This window comes from Hyperoodon ampullatus (assembly GCF_949752795.1).
Source record: "Hyperoodon ampullatus genome assembly, chromosome: 10".
NCBI classification, from domain to species: domain Eukaryota; kingdom Metazoa; phylum Chordata; class Mammalia; order Artiodactyla; family Ziphiidae; genus Hyperoodon; species Hyperoodon ampullatus.
In genome coordinates this window covers 95,554,624-95,572,734 of record NC_136923.1, presented here as the reverse complement: position 1 = coordinate 95,572,734, position 18,111 = coordinate 95,554,624, and the positions used below count along the sequence as shown (strand labels likewise).

At 49.5% G+C, this 18,111-nt stretch overlaps 1 protein-coding gene across 1 annotated transcript in view; it reads right to left on the bottom strand.

The window, feature by feature from the left end:
* The window catches only part of GFOD1 (Gfo/Idh/MocA-like oxidoreductase domain containing 1), a gene marked incomplete at its 5' end in the record, with an annotated part of 106,357 nt that extends 92,414 nt beyond the window's left edge, over positions 1-13,943 (bottom strand). Inside the window, one exon of the mRNA XM_079712794.1 lies at positions 13,691-13,943. Coding sequence (XP_079568920.1) covers positions 13,691-13,943 — 253 coding nt within the window. The remainder of the gene's footprint in view (positions 1-13,690) is intronic.
* Positions 13,944-18,111: the final 4,168 nt, after the last annotated feature.

Here is an 18,111-nt window from a genome sequence, read left to right as displayed (position 1 = left end):
GCACTGGGGTCAGCACCCGTGGCTACGTCTCAGGTCCACAGACAAACGCGGCACTGTGGTACCCACAGGCCTCGCGGGGAAAGCCGGGCTGCCTCTGTGCCCTCGGTGTGAACGGCTGTGCATATTAAGTCAGACAGGCTATGTCCCCAGGGGCTCTAAACCTGTCCCCAGGACTCCCTGAGAGCAACACTGTGCCATGTAAACAAATGTCCCATGGGGGTGGTGCTGGAAGGAACAAAAGTTGAAACAAGCAGAATCGTGTGGCATTGGGTTTTTTTTTTTCCCCAAAATGTTTATACCTGCTGCTTTTTTCTCCTCTGGAGCCCCAGCTCTATTGGAAAAGGAGGAGAGATAGAGCAGGGAAAAAAAATCTCATTTTCCACCACCCACTTTCCATTATTCATAGTCTTGGAGGAGATGAGAGCGCTGCCAGCGACAAATTTAAATGACAAGCCTTCTAAAATCCTGACGTTGCCCTTGACTTCAGTCAAGATACGTTCTGTCGGAGGCACGTGTGCGCTCACACCCTCACAGAGGCACTCACCGCTCTCTCCAAGCTCCAATTAGCTGGAATTTCACAGACCCGATTCCCTAAGGAACACTCACACAGATGGGTATTGCTTTCACAAAGTTAATGGGACGTGAAGGGGGAAAAAAAAGCAATAATAATTACCAAAATAGTAATTACCTATTCGCTGAGGCTTCATGCTTGAGTGCCTGTATAGCCTTTCCCCTCGCGGGAAGGGAGGCCGGAGGGAGAGGCGAGAGGAGGAATTGAGTGAGAACGTTCATTTCCCCCAGAGCTGCAGAGTGTTGGCCGCGGAGAGGAGAGGAAGGCAGTATTCTCCCCCATGCCCAGGCCCCAGAACCGGCAGGAAGTGCTCTCTTGGGTTCTCTTGGGATGAAGGGGCCTGAAACTAGTCCCTTCCCCCACTACCCCCAGGTGCAGACTCTAAGTCCTTTGGCTTCTCTGTGCTTTGGGCTCTACATTGGCCAAAAGCAAGGAAAACCTCAGGGGGTTGCTGAGAGGCTAAGGAAGCGTCTCTAGCGAGAGAAGCTGCATTCCTGACCTGGCATCACTCAGCCTCATCTGTGCCACCTGCTACCCAAAGCCCCTGGGAGGACCCCAAGGTGGGGCATAGTATCACTTATCTGGTTGTGCATTCCCGACATTTAAAGGGGATTTTAGGAGACTTTCCACAGCACTTCTCCTTCTTATTAATAAGTCCTTACTTACAAATAGGGAAAGTGGTACCTACACGTCATTAAACATCCCCTAATTACTTATGAGACTCCAATAACCCACACTATGGACTCCCCAGCGTCCCAATCCTGGAAAAAAAAGGAAACACACCCAAAAGTTTGGATTTCTCAAAAATCCCTGTTTACATCAAGCATAAATGGCTGCTTTGTTCACAGCCGAATCCCCAGCCTAGGGATGAGGGCTGTCCAATAAAAGTTTCTACAATGATGGACATGTTCTATGCTGCAGTGTCCAATATGGTAGCCTCCAGCTAGCCACATGTGGTTTTCGAGCACTTGGAATGTGGCTAGGGCAACTGAGGACCCAGATTCTTTATTTAGTTTTAATTTATGTAACTTCACAGAGCCATGTATGGTTAGTCACTACTGTATTGCAAAGCATAGATCCAGAGAGTGCCTGGTATACAGCTGGTGCTCAATGAAGATTTGTTCAAGGGAAGAATGAGTGGACAGTAGCTCACCATAATAAGTCCTGATGAAGCAGGATTCCCATGCTTTTTGAGCACTCACTTTAAACAAATCCCTGTTTATGTCTACAACCTTCTGAGTTAGGTATGTTTATTATCTCTGTTTTACACATAAAGAAACACAGGCTCAGAAGAGTTAAGCGGAGGACTCCCAGCCACGTAGAATGTGGCAAAGGCCAAGACTCAACGCCAGGCCATACACAGGACGGGGCGGCCTCTTAAAACTAGTCAACTTTTCCCCTGATGACAAAAGTATCTGGATACCTCACTTTACTTTCTACAGATGACACTAAATTCAACATTTTTCTGGAAACCTGGAAAAGAAAAGAACTTTTCCTTATGAAACAAGCAACGGATACGCAGAGTGTCACGGTGGGGATCTTCTGAGAGCCCAGCCAGCGCGCTCACCTAGCAAGGCCCTGTTAACTGACTCTGGGTCCCAAGTCAAGAACTAACTATAGGGGCTTCCCTGGTGGCGCAGTGGTTGAGAGTCCGCCTGCCGATGCAGGGGACGCGGGTTCGTGCCCCGGTCCGGGAGGATCCCACATGCCGAGGAGCGGCTGGGCCGCTGAGCCTGCGCATCCGGAGCCTGTGCTCCGCAACGGGAGAGGCCACAACAGTGAGAGGCCCGTGTGCCGCAAAAAAAAAGAAAAAAAAAAAGGAACTATACATCCCACCACTGGGGCCGTTCCCTAAAACCATCGCCCATGCGGCAGACTCCTCTGCCGTAGCTTCCTGGTCGTCATCTCCACGAGTTCTCACCTCCTAGTGCTGCCAAGCACGTCCACCTCTCATGCACCGAGTGTCCTTCTCCAAGGAGAGTCCTTCATCCCTTCTCACACGGTGACTCACAGCCCCAGCCCGCCTGGCCCCTTGGACCACAAGGGCCTCGACCGTGTAACAGAAAGACGCCCACCGTCCGACACAGCACAAAACCAGCAACTGAGCATGACCTATAGTGGTCGACTATAGGAAACGTAGTTTTTCCTCAGAGTGCTGCTATGGAGCCAGGTGGTTCCCTGAAGAGGATTTTACATCACAGAGGCTTCTACAACTCCCTTTCAGTTATTTAAATACGACTCCCTGGTCCGGTAGAAGCCCCACCTCCTCCAAAGGTTCTTCCCAAACCCTTCAGCCCTCAGGAATTCCTCCGTCCTCAGCTCAGGCAACATCCATTATCTGCAAGGCCACCTCCTCAGGGACCCAGGCTGCCTGAGGGGACGGGCGCTGGGGACCGGTGTGGCCTCTTCTCACAGGCGCTGTGCGTTTTAGCTCTAACCTCACACTCAAGCTCCCCTCTCATCAAAACAAAAGCTCATCAGTGAACCTGGGCCAGCCCTTCTAGAGGACAACAAGGCAATACTTCACCCCCTATTAGAGGAAGCCCCTTCCAAGTCTCACTCTGTTGCATCTCCCATTCCATCCACACAGAACTTTTTTTTTTTTTTTTTTGCGGTACGCGGGCCTCTCACTGTTGTGGCCTCTCCCGTTGCGGAGCACAGGCTCCGGACGTGCAGGCCCAGCGGCCATGGCTCACGGGCCCAGCCGCTCCGCGGCATGTGGGATCTTCCCAGACCGGGGCACGAACCCGTGTCCCCTGCATCGGCAGGCGGACTCTCAACCACTGCACCACCAGGGAAGCCCCACACAGCACTTTTTATGAAGAGAATTCTGTTCAAACATTTTCTCTACTTTTCCCCTTTGTTCTAGCACCCTTTACAGACTGGCACTGTCAAGCTACCCGGGTAGCCAACCCTTAACCCAATACTGATATTTTGGGGTTACTCAACTGCCTTAAGCAAACACTTCCTGCCGTTGCAGTATAACGATTCATACTGTACTTAATCATATGTTCTGTTGCATTGCCGTGTGCTTGTGTACGCTTATCTTCTCTCAAGAACAAAGGCCGTATCTGTAAAGGCCATTAGAGAAAAATAAATGGAAAAAAAAAAAAAAGAGAGAGAGAAACACTCTCCAAACACTGGACAAAATAAGTAACTGAAAGGTCCTAGAGCACTTCTGAAAATCTTCAAATTGGGAATGTGCCTCAAAGGGTGTTGTGTATCTCATCAGGGCCCAGGGCAATGCGGAAGCGCTAGTGTCAGCATCCGCTCACATGACTGTCTCGCTCTTTTAAATAGTGAACCATTTCAATGAATATTTGGCAAAGCTGATTTCACTTGGGTTGGAGAATTAGTTCAGCTGTATCTAGTTCCAAAATCAAAAATAGAGAGAAGTCTTTAAAAGCCCCCAGAAACCTACCCCTAACTTAACAACATAACAAAATCGTAAAACCATTGCTACTAACTCAGTAACGAGATGACAAACAACCCCATTTAAAAATGGTCACGAGATTTGAATAGACATTTCACCAAGGAAGATATACGACTGGCTAATAAGCACATGAAAAGGTGCCCGACCTTATTAGTCATTAGGAAATGCAAATCAAAATCATAATGAGATACCCCTATGCACTATCTATAATGGCTATAAGCAGGAAGACTGACAATATCAAGTGTGGGTGATGATGTAGAGAAATTAGAATTCCCTACCTAGCCAGTAGGAATATAAAGTGGTACAGCTGCTTTGGAAAAGTTTGGCAGTTTCTTAAAAAATTCAATATACATACTATATACCCATCAATTTCACTCCTAGATATCTGTTCAAAAGAAATGAAAACATGGGTCTACAAAAGACTTGTATGCAAATGTTCACAGCAGCATTATTCACAATAGCTTAAAAACTGGAAACAATACAAACACCCATTGAACGGTGAATGGTTAAACAAAATGTGTTCTATCCATACAATGGAATATCACTTGGCAAACAAAAAGAAACTTCTGATACATGCAACAACACAGACGAACATCGAAAACATGCTAGGTGAAAGAAGCCAGACTTAAAAGACTACATATTATATGACTCCATTTATACGAAATTGCTAGGAAAGGCAAAATGTTAGAAACAGAAAGCAGGTCAGTGGTTGCCTGGGGCTAGGAGTGAGAACAGGGATTGGCCAAAAACAAGCATGAGGAAACTTTTGGAGATGTTGGAAGTATTCTAAAACTTTTTGTGATGATAGTTTCACAATCACATAAGTTCACTAAAAATCATGAAATCACTTACAGTGGGTGAATTTACGATATATAAAGCATATCTCAATTAAGCTGTTTTTTTTTGTTTGTTTTTTTAAAAAGCAATGCTAAAGCTGCAACTTAATTTGGCGCTTCAAAACTACAGTTTCAGTTTATGGATATTATGCTAACTACAAGAGCATCTCAATAGCCTAAGGGCTATTATAGTTGGAAATTGGAAATTTAAAAAACAGTTCATATCATTTTAATGTAAAGTCATTTTTCCACGTTTTTTCATACTCATTAACAATTCTCAAGGAAAGTCTAAACCCCAAGGCATCCCAGACTTGCCCAAACCTGAGAGACGAACTCCCCCAAAGCCCTGTCGACAGGTGTAGAACCATCAGGGTGAGGGGTCAGCGTGGCTCTCAGCGGTGAGTGTGGCCAAGTCTCTTCCCAACATTCCCTTTGGCTTGAGTCTGAAATAAAAAGGACCGCCCCACCCCCAAGGTCTTCTGGCTTAGAGAACAGTGTTCAGCGAGTGCTCTCCTAGGGGCCCACACCCATCAGCTGAGCTCCCCAGAGCTGCTTCTCCACCAAGTCTCTCCAAGCCCACGTCTGTGTGACACGTCTGCCAGGTGTCTCATGGCCCAGCTTGCCTGGCCAGGTGGCCTTGATCCAGCCAAAATCTGTGCTCGTCAGGATTCTCCAGAGAAACAGAACCAACAGGATATGTATACACAGAGAGGGCGGGTGGGGTTTATTTTTAAGGAATTGGCTCATGCCATGATGGGGCTCATGCCACGATGGGGACTGGCAATTTGCAGGACAGGCCAGCAGGCTGGAGACCCAGGAAGAGCTGATGTCACAGTTTCCAGAAGGAAAGCAGCCTGAAAGCAGAAATCCTTCTTCCTCCGGGACCTCAGTCTTTCCTGGCTCCTTAGAGGTCCTAAGCTAATACTTGAACTCAAAGGGTCTCTGTCTCCTGGTGGTCCTCTGCTGGCACATGCCACATAGGAGGTGGCACTCAATAAGGCTTGCAAACCTCCAGATGACCATTAAACTCCACGGAGTGGGTCACGTTTATCTGCTCTCCCATCACCAACTTTCAATATACGCACACCTAAATTTAATAATCCTAACGAGGCTGGCATCGTCTCAGCATGACATATATTTTTCTCTCTGCTGTTTTACTACGGTCATTAGAAGAGCAGCAAGATGCCCAATGTGTATTCCACAAAGTAGGTAAAGAACCTACGTCATCAAGAAATGTCTACATCTGTAAAGTCTTCACCCAAGTCTATGTTCTCCTAATCAGCATCTTTGTGGAGTGTGGCCCAGCTCAGAATGACCACTCAACCCCTCCACCTCCACTGCCCTCCAGGAGAGTGGTCCCCCACATTGCGAGATCATCTCCAAAAAGACTGAGCCGGGAGGTAGCATCAGACACAAGCAGGGACACCTGGGGTGGGGAGCAAGGCGAAGACTGCACTTCTCAGGTGGCTGAACCAGTACTATTTCTGTTTGGGAGCTACATGTGGACGGTGTTCTGCCCATCACACGAGCCCAGGACGCAGAGGAGGCTGCCCTGAAGAGGGATGGGTGATGCAGGCGACACATGGAGAGGAACAGAGCACAGAATGGTACAATTCCAGGAGTTCATGGTTTCCAGGTACCTACTGAGACCCAGCTACATCCCTGCCCCGAGTTCCATGAGACAGCCCTGCATCCTTCCCACGGTGATGACGAAGCTTCACAGGAGGATGGTGAGCTCCTGGTAACACCATCAGCACTTTCTAGATCCCGTATCTGTGAAGCAAGTGCTAGATTTTCAGCAAAGACAGCACCTGAAGCTTGGCTTATGCATATTCCCTTTTTAAAATTAAAAAAAAAACTTTTAACTGTATTTTCTGAGTCTAGCAGAAAGGAATCGTCTCATCAGAAAAATGAGGGAACATAAATCTTCAGAAGCACCATTTGGAATAGACTAAATAACTGACCACAGTGGGAAGAAGGAGAACATTTATTGAATCTATGCAGACAGCTAAGGGGGGGCCATGGACTAGGTCTTTATCTACCCCCCTCATTTTAATTGTCATATCAACTCTATATGATAGTATCTTTAGCTCCATTTTATTGATGAAAAAAATGAGGCTCAGGGGGCTTCCCTGATGGCGCAGTGGTTGGGAGTTCGCCTGCCGATGCAGGGGACACGGGTTTGTGCCCCGGTCTGGGAGGATCCCACATGCCACGGAGCGGCTGGGCCCGTGAGCCATGGCCGCTGGGCCTGAGCGTTCGGAGCCTGTGCTCCGCAACGGGAGAGGCCGCAGCAGTTGAGAGGCCCGCGTACAGCAAAAAAAAAAAAAAAAAAAAAAAAAAAGAGACTCAGGAAGGACATTACGTCTCCCAAAGCCACATAGTTGTAAACTGCCAAATTTTCCCAGTTAGTTTTGCGTATCACCACATCTTAAATCATGATGCTTTTTGCTGGACCATGATTTCCCCGAATCAAAATATAGAACGAATTGCCTGTACATTACTTTCTCAATGAAACCCTTAAAACATGCTATTTACTTTCACTTTTTTTGTTGTTCTTTCCCAGTTTCAGGTATCAAAATGTCCAACTTCTTCATGTGGCTTCTCCCTGCTCCCATATAAACTTCTGCAGAATTGTACGTTTGCAAAGCCAGACACCATCAACAAAACAATCACTCACCTGAGTCTAATTTCAATTAGGTAAAATGAGGCTGGTGATGCTTGATTTTTCCTAACAGTAAATAGAGTCATTTCTTTCACTTACATAATGCCCCAGAGCTTCCTCAACTCTAAACCAAATCAGTAGACCGAAATAATTTCTCTCCACGTTCAGGGGCGGAAACTTGGAGAAAAATGCAATCACATTTACTACAGTCTTCAGACAGGCATAGATCGAGAACAGACTTGAAGGAAGAACAGGAAATGCAGGGTTTGCTGGAGTTTCAGATGGTGACTGTCAAGTCCAAATACACAATTTCATTATCTGCAGCCCTATCTCTGCTAGTGTGGCAACCATGACCAGTGCGCCCCGTTTCCTTCCCGCTCCCTCAGGCCTGTCCCAGCAGCCCTTCTCAACCTTGGGCAATTTGCTGACACTGTGAAGTAGGGCAGAAAAGGATATAGAGCTCCCAGCCTGCAGCTAATGATGCCAAACAAGTCGGGGCAAGATCAGTGTGCAGCAAGGTCAAGGCTCAATGAAACTCTGCAGCCTTATTCTCTATCCCCAAAGCGCCATCCATCCCCCAGAGAGACTTTCCCAAGGGAGCCTGCGCTACTATCTCCAAAAACCAGGGCAGGGACCATGAAAACAGATGTCGCCACATGACCCACAAAGGCAAAAGGTATTTTAACACAGCTCCCCTGCCAGGGGAACGACTCAAGGCCGTGGATGTCTTCTTTTCCCAAAGGCAGAGAGCCATCACGCCTCTGTGTCTGGCTGCGGCAGCATCCAAACCACCTGGGAGCTGGATGGACATTCTGAATCTCAGGTCCCATCCTGCAATCTGCATTTTTACAAGATCCCCAGGTAATGCAACCGCAAATTAAAGTTTGAGAGGTACTGTGTTATTGCATGCAGGACAAAAATGTTCTGTATTGATCGACACACCCTCTTGATAAGCCAGGCATTCATTCACTCGATGAAAAGCATTCATTTGGCATCCAAGAAATATTTATAGTGTGTCTATGAGGTGACTCAGTGCCTGGCACCGTCTAGGGGAGATAAGGCCACTGGGTGAGACAAGCAGACAAAGGCTCTACCCCCTCAAAGAACTTACATTCTAACTGGGGAGGCAACTAACAAAGAGAAGAACAAGCAAACAAATGAAAGAGATGATCACCACCTGTGATAAAGAGTTCACGGAGTCATTCTACGAGCACACTGGCGTGTGTGCAAAACGACATCTGCCCTCGATTAGTCATTACAAGTTGGTATAAGCAAAAGGGTGGAAACAGGAGAAAACACTTGCAAACGAATCAATGGACAAAGGATTAATCTCCAAAATATATAAACAGCTCATGCAGCTCAATATTAAAAAAAAAAAAAAAAACCCAATCCAAAAATGGTCAGAAGACCTAAACAGACATTTCTCCAAAGAAGACATACAGATGGCCAAGAAGCACATGAAAAGCTGCTCAACATCACTAATTATTAGAGAAATGCAAATCAAAACTACAATGAGGTATCACCTCACACCAGTTAGAATGGGCATCATAAGAAAATCTACAAACAACAAGTGCTGGAGAGGGTGTGTAGAAAAAGGAACCCTCTTGCACTGTTGGTGGGAATGTAAATTGATACAGCCACTATGGAGAACAGTATGGGGGTTCCTTAAAAAACTAAAAATAGAATTACCATATGACCCAGCAATCCCACTACTGGGCATATACCCTGAGAAAACCATAATTCAAAAAGACACATGCACCCCAGTGTTCATTGCAGCACTATTTACAATAGCCAGGTCATGGAAGCAACCTAAATGCCCATCGACAGACGAATGGATAAAGAAGATGTGGTACATATATACAATGGAATATTACTCAGCCATAAAAAGGAACAAAATCGGGTCATTTGTAGAGACGTGGGTGGACCTAGAGGCCGTCGTACAGAGTGAAGTAAGTCAGAAAGAGAGAAACAAATACCGTATATTAACACATATATGTGGAATCTAGAAAAATGGTACAGATGAACTGGTTTGCAAGGCAGAAATAGAGACACGGATGTAGAGAACAAATGTATGGACACCAAGCGGGGAAAGAGGGAGGGGACGTGGTGGGATGAACTGCGAGATTGGGATTGACATATATACACTAATACATATAAAATAGATAAGAACCTGCTGTATGAAAAAATAAAATAAAACAAAAACAAAAGGTTGGAAACAACCTAAATGTTGAAGAATAGGGAACTGCTTAAGTAAATTTTGGTTTATCCCATACAGTGAAATACTACACAGCCAAAAACAGGAGCAAGGATACTTTTACATTCTGAGTTTTAAATATACATCTATGTGTATATATACACACAAATTTTCAAGATCATATTGATGCATGATGAAAGCAAAGTATATAACAGTAAGTATAAGATGTTACTAATTGTGTGAAAAATATTTTTCAAATTCTCAACACACATATTCACCAGTCCATACTTAGAAAAGTCATCAAAAGGAGACAAAAGAACTTATAACCGTGATTGCCTCCAGTTGAAGGATGGGGCTGGGGAACACTTCCTCTTCACTGTACTATTTCAAGTATGTTAGTGCACTTGAAACTTGTGCCACGTGAATCTATAACCTATTTATAATAACTAAATAAAATCTACTTTTTAAGCAAATGCATTAAAGTAAGTGCAAGAAAAGATGGAGGCACGCAGTGCTGAGACCACAGAAGGGTATGGGGTGGGGGCGGGATTGAGGAAGGGGAAGGATTCCGGGAGGAGATGCCACTGGGCCTGAGGCTGGATGAACAGGCATCCATCACACACACGAGGCAGCAGGGTATTCCTGACAGAGGCACGGACACATGAAGGAACAAGGGCCTTTCCAGCAAACACCTGCAGTTTGGTTTAGCTGAAGTGCGTGGGGTTCCAGAACCACCAGCAGGACGTGAGGCTGGGCAGGCTCGTCAGAGGCCAGGTCTTGCCTGTCATGCCGAGAAGCTGGGGCTTTTCCTAGAAGTGATGAAATGGGGGAGCAGTAATGTGATCAGGTTTGCAGTTCTTCAAAGTAATTCTGGCAGCAGAGTGGAAGGTGGATAGACGCAAGGGTGGCAAGGGGCACACTGAAGCCTAATTCAGATGCAGTCAGGGCCTAGCTCCTTCTACGGAGGAAGCAATGACGCAGAAGAGGGAACAGATACAAGAGGGATGAGGGGCTGGCATCAACCAGATTTGGGAACTGATTCCATGAGTGGGGTAGACACACAACAAAGGATCCCTCAACCATCTCACCTGGGCTGCCACTCTCCGAGAGAAGGAAGTGCAAAAGGAGCACGTTTAGGGGATGGGAGAGGAAGCAATGACTTGGTGGGGCACACATGTCCTTGAGCAACTCAACTCCAGCCTCATCTGTAAGATGGGGCAAACAGCTACCTTCGAGGATTATTTTAGTCAAGAAATGAAACATTTCATATAGAGCACTTACCACGTTGCACACAGTAGGCACATAACAAGAGGCAGCCCTGGATGCTGTAGAAATTATACATTGCAGAAAAGTCTCTCCAACAGAGCAATGCCTAGTTCGCTTAGGAAGGGATTTCAAGGAAATTTTTAGAAATCAAAGGAGGATGTTGTGATTCAACTGACTGCAAGTTTTTTGCCTCCATACTGGTCACAGCCCCTCACCTGGATAGGCCCGTGACCAGTATGGATCCAGGGCCACAAGTCTCTCACCACTGCCAGGCAAGCAACTCAAAGAAGGACAGGACGACGAGGCCAGGACTAGTCAAGGTTGGCTTGTTTCCATATTAGGCAACCACTAATATCTACAAACCTCCAACGGCCAGACCGGCCCAATAACTGTTCGGGGTTTTTCACTTCCTGTGTCGTATGTGTTGAGCCTCTAACTGTGACAGCACAGCACACCAAGATGACCGCCCCACCGGGTACTCGCAGGTACAATGGGAAGAGGAGCCATGTCTGGGGATTTTCCACTGAAGATGAAGCCTGGAACAAGCCTATGGTCCAGCCACATCTAAATCCAAAGCCTCCACATTTCCTACAAGCAGAGACTACCTCAGAATCAGGTAGTCTGATCACCTGTGAAATCAGGAATTTTTTAAAAAGTGAAAAGCCCAAGACTTAGCATGAAAATATGAACAAACCCCTATTCCTCAGTCATGATGATTAAACCAAGGCTATTTCTTACGCCTCTGACACTTGGTTTTGAAAAGGTAAACCACCTCAGTCTTGTCAAGGAAAAGAAAAATCATATGGGTTTCTGAAAATAAGAACAGAAGAAGTATCCAGAAATGTATAATTTGTGCCACTTCCCAAAGCCAGAGCCCCCAAATGCTTTCATGGCTAAAGTACCAGAGATGGTCAGAAAACAGGAACATCCCTGCTTCCCAAACTGCCACCCTCCAGGAGACATGCTCTAGGGCTGCTCTGCGGGTCTGACCTGGAGGGCTGGGGTGGGGTGGGGATGGGAGGGGGAGGGCGGCGAGGGGCGGGGGATGTGACAACAAGGCCTTTCTGATGTGATAGGTCGTAAGCCCTCTAGCAGAGACGGGCTCAAGAAGGACCCATCTTACATGAACTGCCCTCATAGATTTAATGCTATAAGTCGGTGATCGTCTACTGAATATGCACAGATCCACTGTGAGCACAGAGGTAAGCTACCCAACGTATATATTCGATCAAACAGAAAAGAAATGTTGGCCAGAACCTATTGACATTCCATTCGAGGCCAAAGAAAACAGGCAACAGAGGTCAGAAGCTTAATAAAATTAACATGAAAACGGACAGCCTTGGACGGTCTCCTTAGGAATCTTGGCCTGACGAAAGTGGTTTTCTAGGGAGAAAGAGTTCTACATCCTGGTAATAGTTCTCGGAAGACAGAATTAAAATATATGTACATGTCACCTACCCTAAATCCATGCCTGTTTTTAAAAATAAAACATTCCAAGATTGCATAAACTACCCTTGGTTTCTGTTCCTTCCCAGTTCTTGCTTTCTACCTCTTTTGCCTTCTAAGCTTTGTCTCTTTCCTGGCCAACAAAAAATTCCAACTTTCAAGGATGGGCAATAACATTTTCTCGGGACCTAAGGAGTGAGCAGCCTTCCTGGTTCGTGTGAGGACTGCTGATGGGCAAAAAAACATGCACTTCTTCCTCTGGGCACGGCAGGGACTCTGATACTCTGCCCTGAGATGGTCCAGTCGGCCTGGGTTAGGTGGGGGAACCCGACGGTGAAGGCTGGTAAGCTCACCCCCAACCTGCCTGTCACCAGGCCTAGGCACTATTCCTGCGGGGAATTAAGGTGGGACTATTGCATGCTTCCACGTGAAACTGGCAGCATGGGGCCTTTCCCCACACAAAGCATCCGTGCCTCTGGAACTACTGCGCTCATCACCTAAAATTCTAAGATCCTACTCCAAATCTGCGCGGAAGACAATTCTTGGGCTGCCGCACTCGAAAGTTAACTCCCTCTGCTTTTATCAAATTAGTCTTTACTAACCTATGACCACCCCCCTCCCCGCCACGAAGACGTCCTAATAGATCCCCCGCCCCCATCCAACCACTCTCACCATCCTTGCTTTCAGCGAAGAAGAAATAATTCCAGCTAACTGTCACATCTCTATAATCTCCCACTAAACTAACTCCCAGCAGGAAGAAAAAAACTATCCTAGCAGGGCGCCACAGCTGCTGACGGTCAGGCAGTTGATCGCCCCCAGGAAAACCCGAGACACGTGTGGGCCCTTTATTCCGGCGTTCCTGGGCGCGCACTCGCCTCTCGCAGGCGCGCGCGCACGCACGCACGCTCACACTCGGGCACTGCACACTCAGCCGGCGACTTAGTTTTGTCTCCCTCAGAGCAGCCCGTCCCCAATCTTAAGAATTTCCTCAGCCTGGTCGACTTCCCCGGAACACACGCCGCCTCCTGCAGCCTGGGCGCCACGCGCGTGTGAAAGCGCGCCCAGGTGGTGCCAGGAGGGAGGAGGGAAACGTAGGTGTGGGGAAGGCCAGGGATGAGGAAGGAGAAAGCTCCGAGTGGGATGTGGGATCTCAGGTGCCCGGGTCGGCGTAGATGCCATGTAAGCTTCCGGGATGAAGAGAGGGCAAGAGGAGAAAAGCAGCAGGGGATGAAAGGAGCGAGGCTGGGGATGGGGCGGCGGAGGGGGAGGGGTCGCTCACCCAAGGTCTTGACTGCGATCTGCCTGGTGAGGGGCGGCGGCAGGTTGATGCACACCAAGTCCACGTCCTGATGCAGCAGCACCTCGTCAATGCGGCTGGTGTAGAAGGGGACGCTCATCTCCTTGGCCAGCTCCTCCGCTTCCTCCTGCGTGCGGCCCCAGAGCGCCTTCACCGCGAAGCCCTCGTCTTTCAGCAGCGGGATGATGACACGGGCCGTGAGGCTGGTGCCGAACACGCCCACCCCGGGAAGCATGGCTGCTCCGGCCCGCCTGGTTCTGCTTTTAGCTCGGATCTCCGGTCGAACACGCGCACGCACAGCCCTCTAGCCAGTCCCGCAGCCGGCTCGCCGCGGTGCGCCAGCCGCCGCCGTGCACCGGGCCAGGCGCCCGGGTGCCCAGAGCGCACCGAGCCGCAGGCGGAGCAGGCTCGGGCGCCTCAGTACGGTGACTGCTGCAGTGTCCGCCACGCGGGGCTCCCGTCCTTCCCGGAGGCGGCGGCAGGGAACCCCCCCGGCGCGCCTGAGGCCCCGAAGCCCCGCGGAGCCCGGGCTCAGGCGGCGTCCCCGCCGCAGCGCGGGCCGGCTGCGTGCGCCCCGCCGAGGTCGCTCCATGGCCGGCTCATCCCCGCGCCCGCGCCGCCGCAGCCGGGACCGGCTCTCCCCCGCGTCGTTTCCGCAGCCTGCGAGTCGCACGCAGGAGCCTCGACACACTGCCAGAGCCCGGACCGGCCGGGCAGCGGGGGTCCCCTTCCTCCCCGCCCGCCGCTCCGAATGAAATGCACTGGCGGCCAGCAGGAGGCCGGCTAAGCTGGAGGCTCGGAGGACGCCGGGCGTGGACCTGGAGCTGCAGCGCGGCGGCGGCGGCGGCCACGACCTGGGGCCAGCCTTCTCATTCTGCTGCCATGTTCGCTCGCCGCGCGGCTCGGGCGGCCTGGGCCCGGGGGCAGGCTAGGGCTTCGGGATCCCGCGGGAGGGCGGAGTTGGCGAGTTTGGCTGTCAGCGGCCGGGGGTTCCTGCCCCGCCCCCGCCGCAGCGCCGCGCGCCATTGGCCGCCGCGCGCCGCCCCCGCCCCCGCCGCCGCGGGCTCGGGCTCGGGGTGCGTGCTGCGCCCGGGCCCAGAACACGCCTGGCTCCTTCCCCGCCCCACCTAGCTCGCCTCCTGCCCCTCGCGTCTTCCCTTTCTTCGCCGTCCACCACCTCCTTCTTCCCCTCGCCTTTCCAAGCCCCGCCCCAAACAAGCCAATACATCTATCGAGTCAGGGCGCGCCCTAATAGGCTAATCATCGGTGCCTTGCAATAGAGCAGCGGGCGCCCAGGCCCCGAGAAGGCCGGGGCACGCGGCCAGGTGTGAGCAGCGGGTAATTACCACCTCCGCTCCGAGAGCGTTTCCTCCGTGCCGGGCATCACGCTAAAGAAGCTTTCCTTGCATTCTCCCTTACTCCTCGCACCAACCCCAAGGTTATAGGAAACCCATATAACCGATGATGTAACTGAGTCCTGGGAAGGTTCAGGGACTTGCGCATGGTCGCGTAACAGGTAGGCAACAGGCCTGGGATCGGAATCCAGGCTCCAGAGTTTGGGTGACGAGCGGGGGAGTTCTCCCCTATCCTAAGAGAGCCTCCAATCGTGCGCCACCCTCTCCGGCCGCGCACGCACCGTCAGCCGCCTTCACACCAGCCGGTGTTGTCTTGCTAAGCACTCCTTCCCCCGGAGGTAGGCGCGCGCCTAGACGCTGCTGTGCTGGGCGGCCCCAGTGGCGTAGGGGTCACTGGAGCGGCTGCGGCACATGTGTGTCACGTCTGGGTTTCGAGACGGAGGGGTCGCTGGGCCAGAAGCCAAGCCAGCCTCTGGCCTCGGGCTTTGGTCCCTTCGCCGCCCCTTTCCGCGGCCTCCACTCTCCTGTCCCCCCACCTTAGCCCTCTGCTCCCTTCCCAAGCCCTGGCGGAAGAGCTGCCGGGCCAGGCAGAGGCTCGCCCGGAGCCCCTGGAGCGGTGGGAACTCTGTGTACGTCTGGGTTCCTGCCATATCATCGGCAGCTCTCAACCAGCCAGGCAGGGTTGAGACCATTGTAAAGCAATTATACTCCAATAAAGATGTTAAAAAAATACAAATAAAAATAAATAAAATTAAACAACTTGTAACAGCTGGCAACGAGGCGGGGCGTGTGGAGAGAGCAGGTTACCAAAAAAGCGTGTGTATAACAATACAGGGATGAGGCTGACCTCAGGGCCTTAGAAGAAAGGCACAGAGGACACAGTGCTGGGGTGGCTGAGACTGAAGGGGTGTGGCCATCAATACCGACAGCCTTCTTTAGAGCAGAGGTTTTCGAAGAACTGAGGCAGGAACGCCCACGGGGGCAGGGGTGCAGGCAATGAGGTTAGACAAGAGGCACCTTCTCAGTACCCAGAGGCCAGGTCACATGTCAATGATGGCACCGCTTACATGGAGCAGGGCGTGTGGAACGTGGCATTGGAGCTGGAAGCAGAGCTGGAGAACCTGGGGTTGACTCCTGGCTCTGCTACGTACTAGCTGTAGGCTCTTAAGCAAATTACTTCACCTCTGGGCCAGTTTCATCTGTAAAATTGGAGTAATAGTGGTGTATACCGCCAAGGATTTTGGAGGATTATATGAGTTAGTTTTATAAAGTCCTTAGGATGGTGTCTGGCACGTAGTAAGCTCTACGTAAATGTTAAATAATTATGGAGAGTGGGTCTGTTATCAACATAATTCCTTGATGGAAGAGACAATTGTACAAGGGCAGCAACATCTAGACACTAAGAGGGAGATGTTTCTGTCCTTTTAAAGGGAATTCTATCCCTAGCTGCCGTGTGAATAAAAATAAACCTTCCATCTACCTAATAGGAAAAGAAAATGATCACATTTAATTCGCACGAGAAATGCGTAAAATAAACATGATCCCCATTTCACAGAAGGTAAAACTGAATCCTGGCAGCAACTCAAGCTTACAGGTCTAAAACAGAACTCTTCATTTCCAACCCATCTCCCAAACCATTGCTCCCTCAATTATCCCCATCTCAACAAATGGTACCACCAACCCACCAGCTGGCCAAAAACCTTGGAACCATTCAGGACTCCTCTCTCTCTTATACACCCTACAACCAAGCATCAGCAGGTCCTGTCTGCCCTGCTTTCACAGTACCTCCAGAGTTTGACTGCTTCTCTGCCGTGGTGGGGAGCCTGAGTCACCGTCATCACTACCTGGACCACAGCGTCCGCCTTCTCACCACTCTACCTGCTTCCACTCTTGTTCACCATACTCCGTATTCTCCGCTCAGCAGCCAGAGTGATCTTTTAAAAGACAAGTCAGATCATGTCCCACCGGGCTTGACACCTACCAGTGAATAAACTCCAAAGGCCTCAGGATGGCCTGAAGAGCTCTACCTGACCTACCCACCCCACCCCTGCCTCGTGTATGTGCTACCACTTTCCTCCCCACACCCTACATCCCAGCACACTGGCCTCCTCACGATGCACTATACAGACTGAGCCTGGGCCTTTGAACTCACTGTTTCCTCTGCTCACTCCCACCACCACCCCCTCACGTAGCCACGTGGCCCATTCACTTTACTCAGGCCTCTGCTCAGATGTCCCCTCCTCAGGTCTCCTTGCCTGACCGTCCTATCTAAAATGACCTCTGTCACTCAGACGCAGACATATGCTGTGTGATCTCACTGATACGTGGAACCTAAAAAAGTTGAACTCATAATAGAAACAGCAGAGAGGTGGTTGCCAGGGGGAGAGCGGGTGGAGGAGCTGGGGAGATGCTGGCCCAAGGGTGCAAACGTGCAGGTAGAAGAGGAGTCTGTTCTGGCGATTGAACGCACAACGCTGCGCTCACAGTCAACAACATCGTATTATATTCTTCAAAGTTTCTGTGAGACTAGATCTTAAATGTTCCCACCACAAAAGAGAAATGGTAATTATGTGACATGATGGAGGTGTGAGCGATTCCACAGTGGTCAACATGTTGTACACCTTAAACTTACACAATGCTATACGTCATCTATTTAAAATTAAATAAAAAATCTTAATAAGAAAGTCTTAAAAAAATACAATACAATACAATAAAATAAAATGACCTCTGTCACATTTCATCCCTTTGTCTGGCTTTACTTTTCTTTATAGCTCCTCTCACCGCCTCACATTGTATTACATACCTGTTTATCTGTCTATCATCCATTTGCCTCAATAAACTATAAACTTATCAGAAGTTTGTGTGTCTTGTTCATTGCTGAATCCCCAGTGCCTAAAATTGTATCTGGCACCTGCTAGATGATATATATTTGTTGGACAAATGTTTATACATTCTTCTAATAACCATGTACTATTATGAGGATTGTAGGAGTTAATATTTATGAACTCCTTAGAACTGTGCCACATGCCACATGCCACATGCAAAACG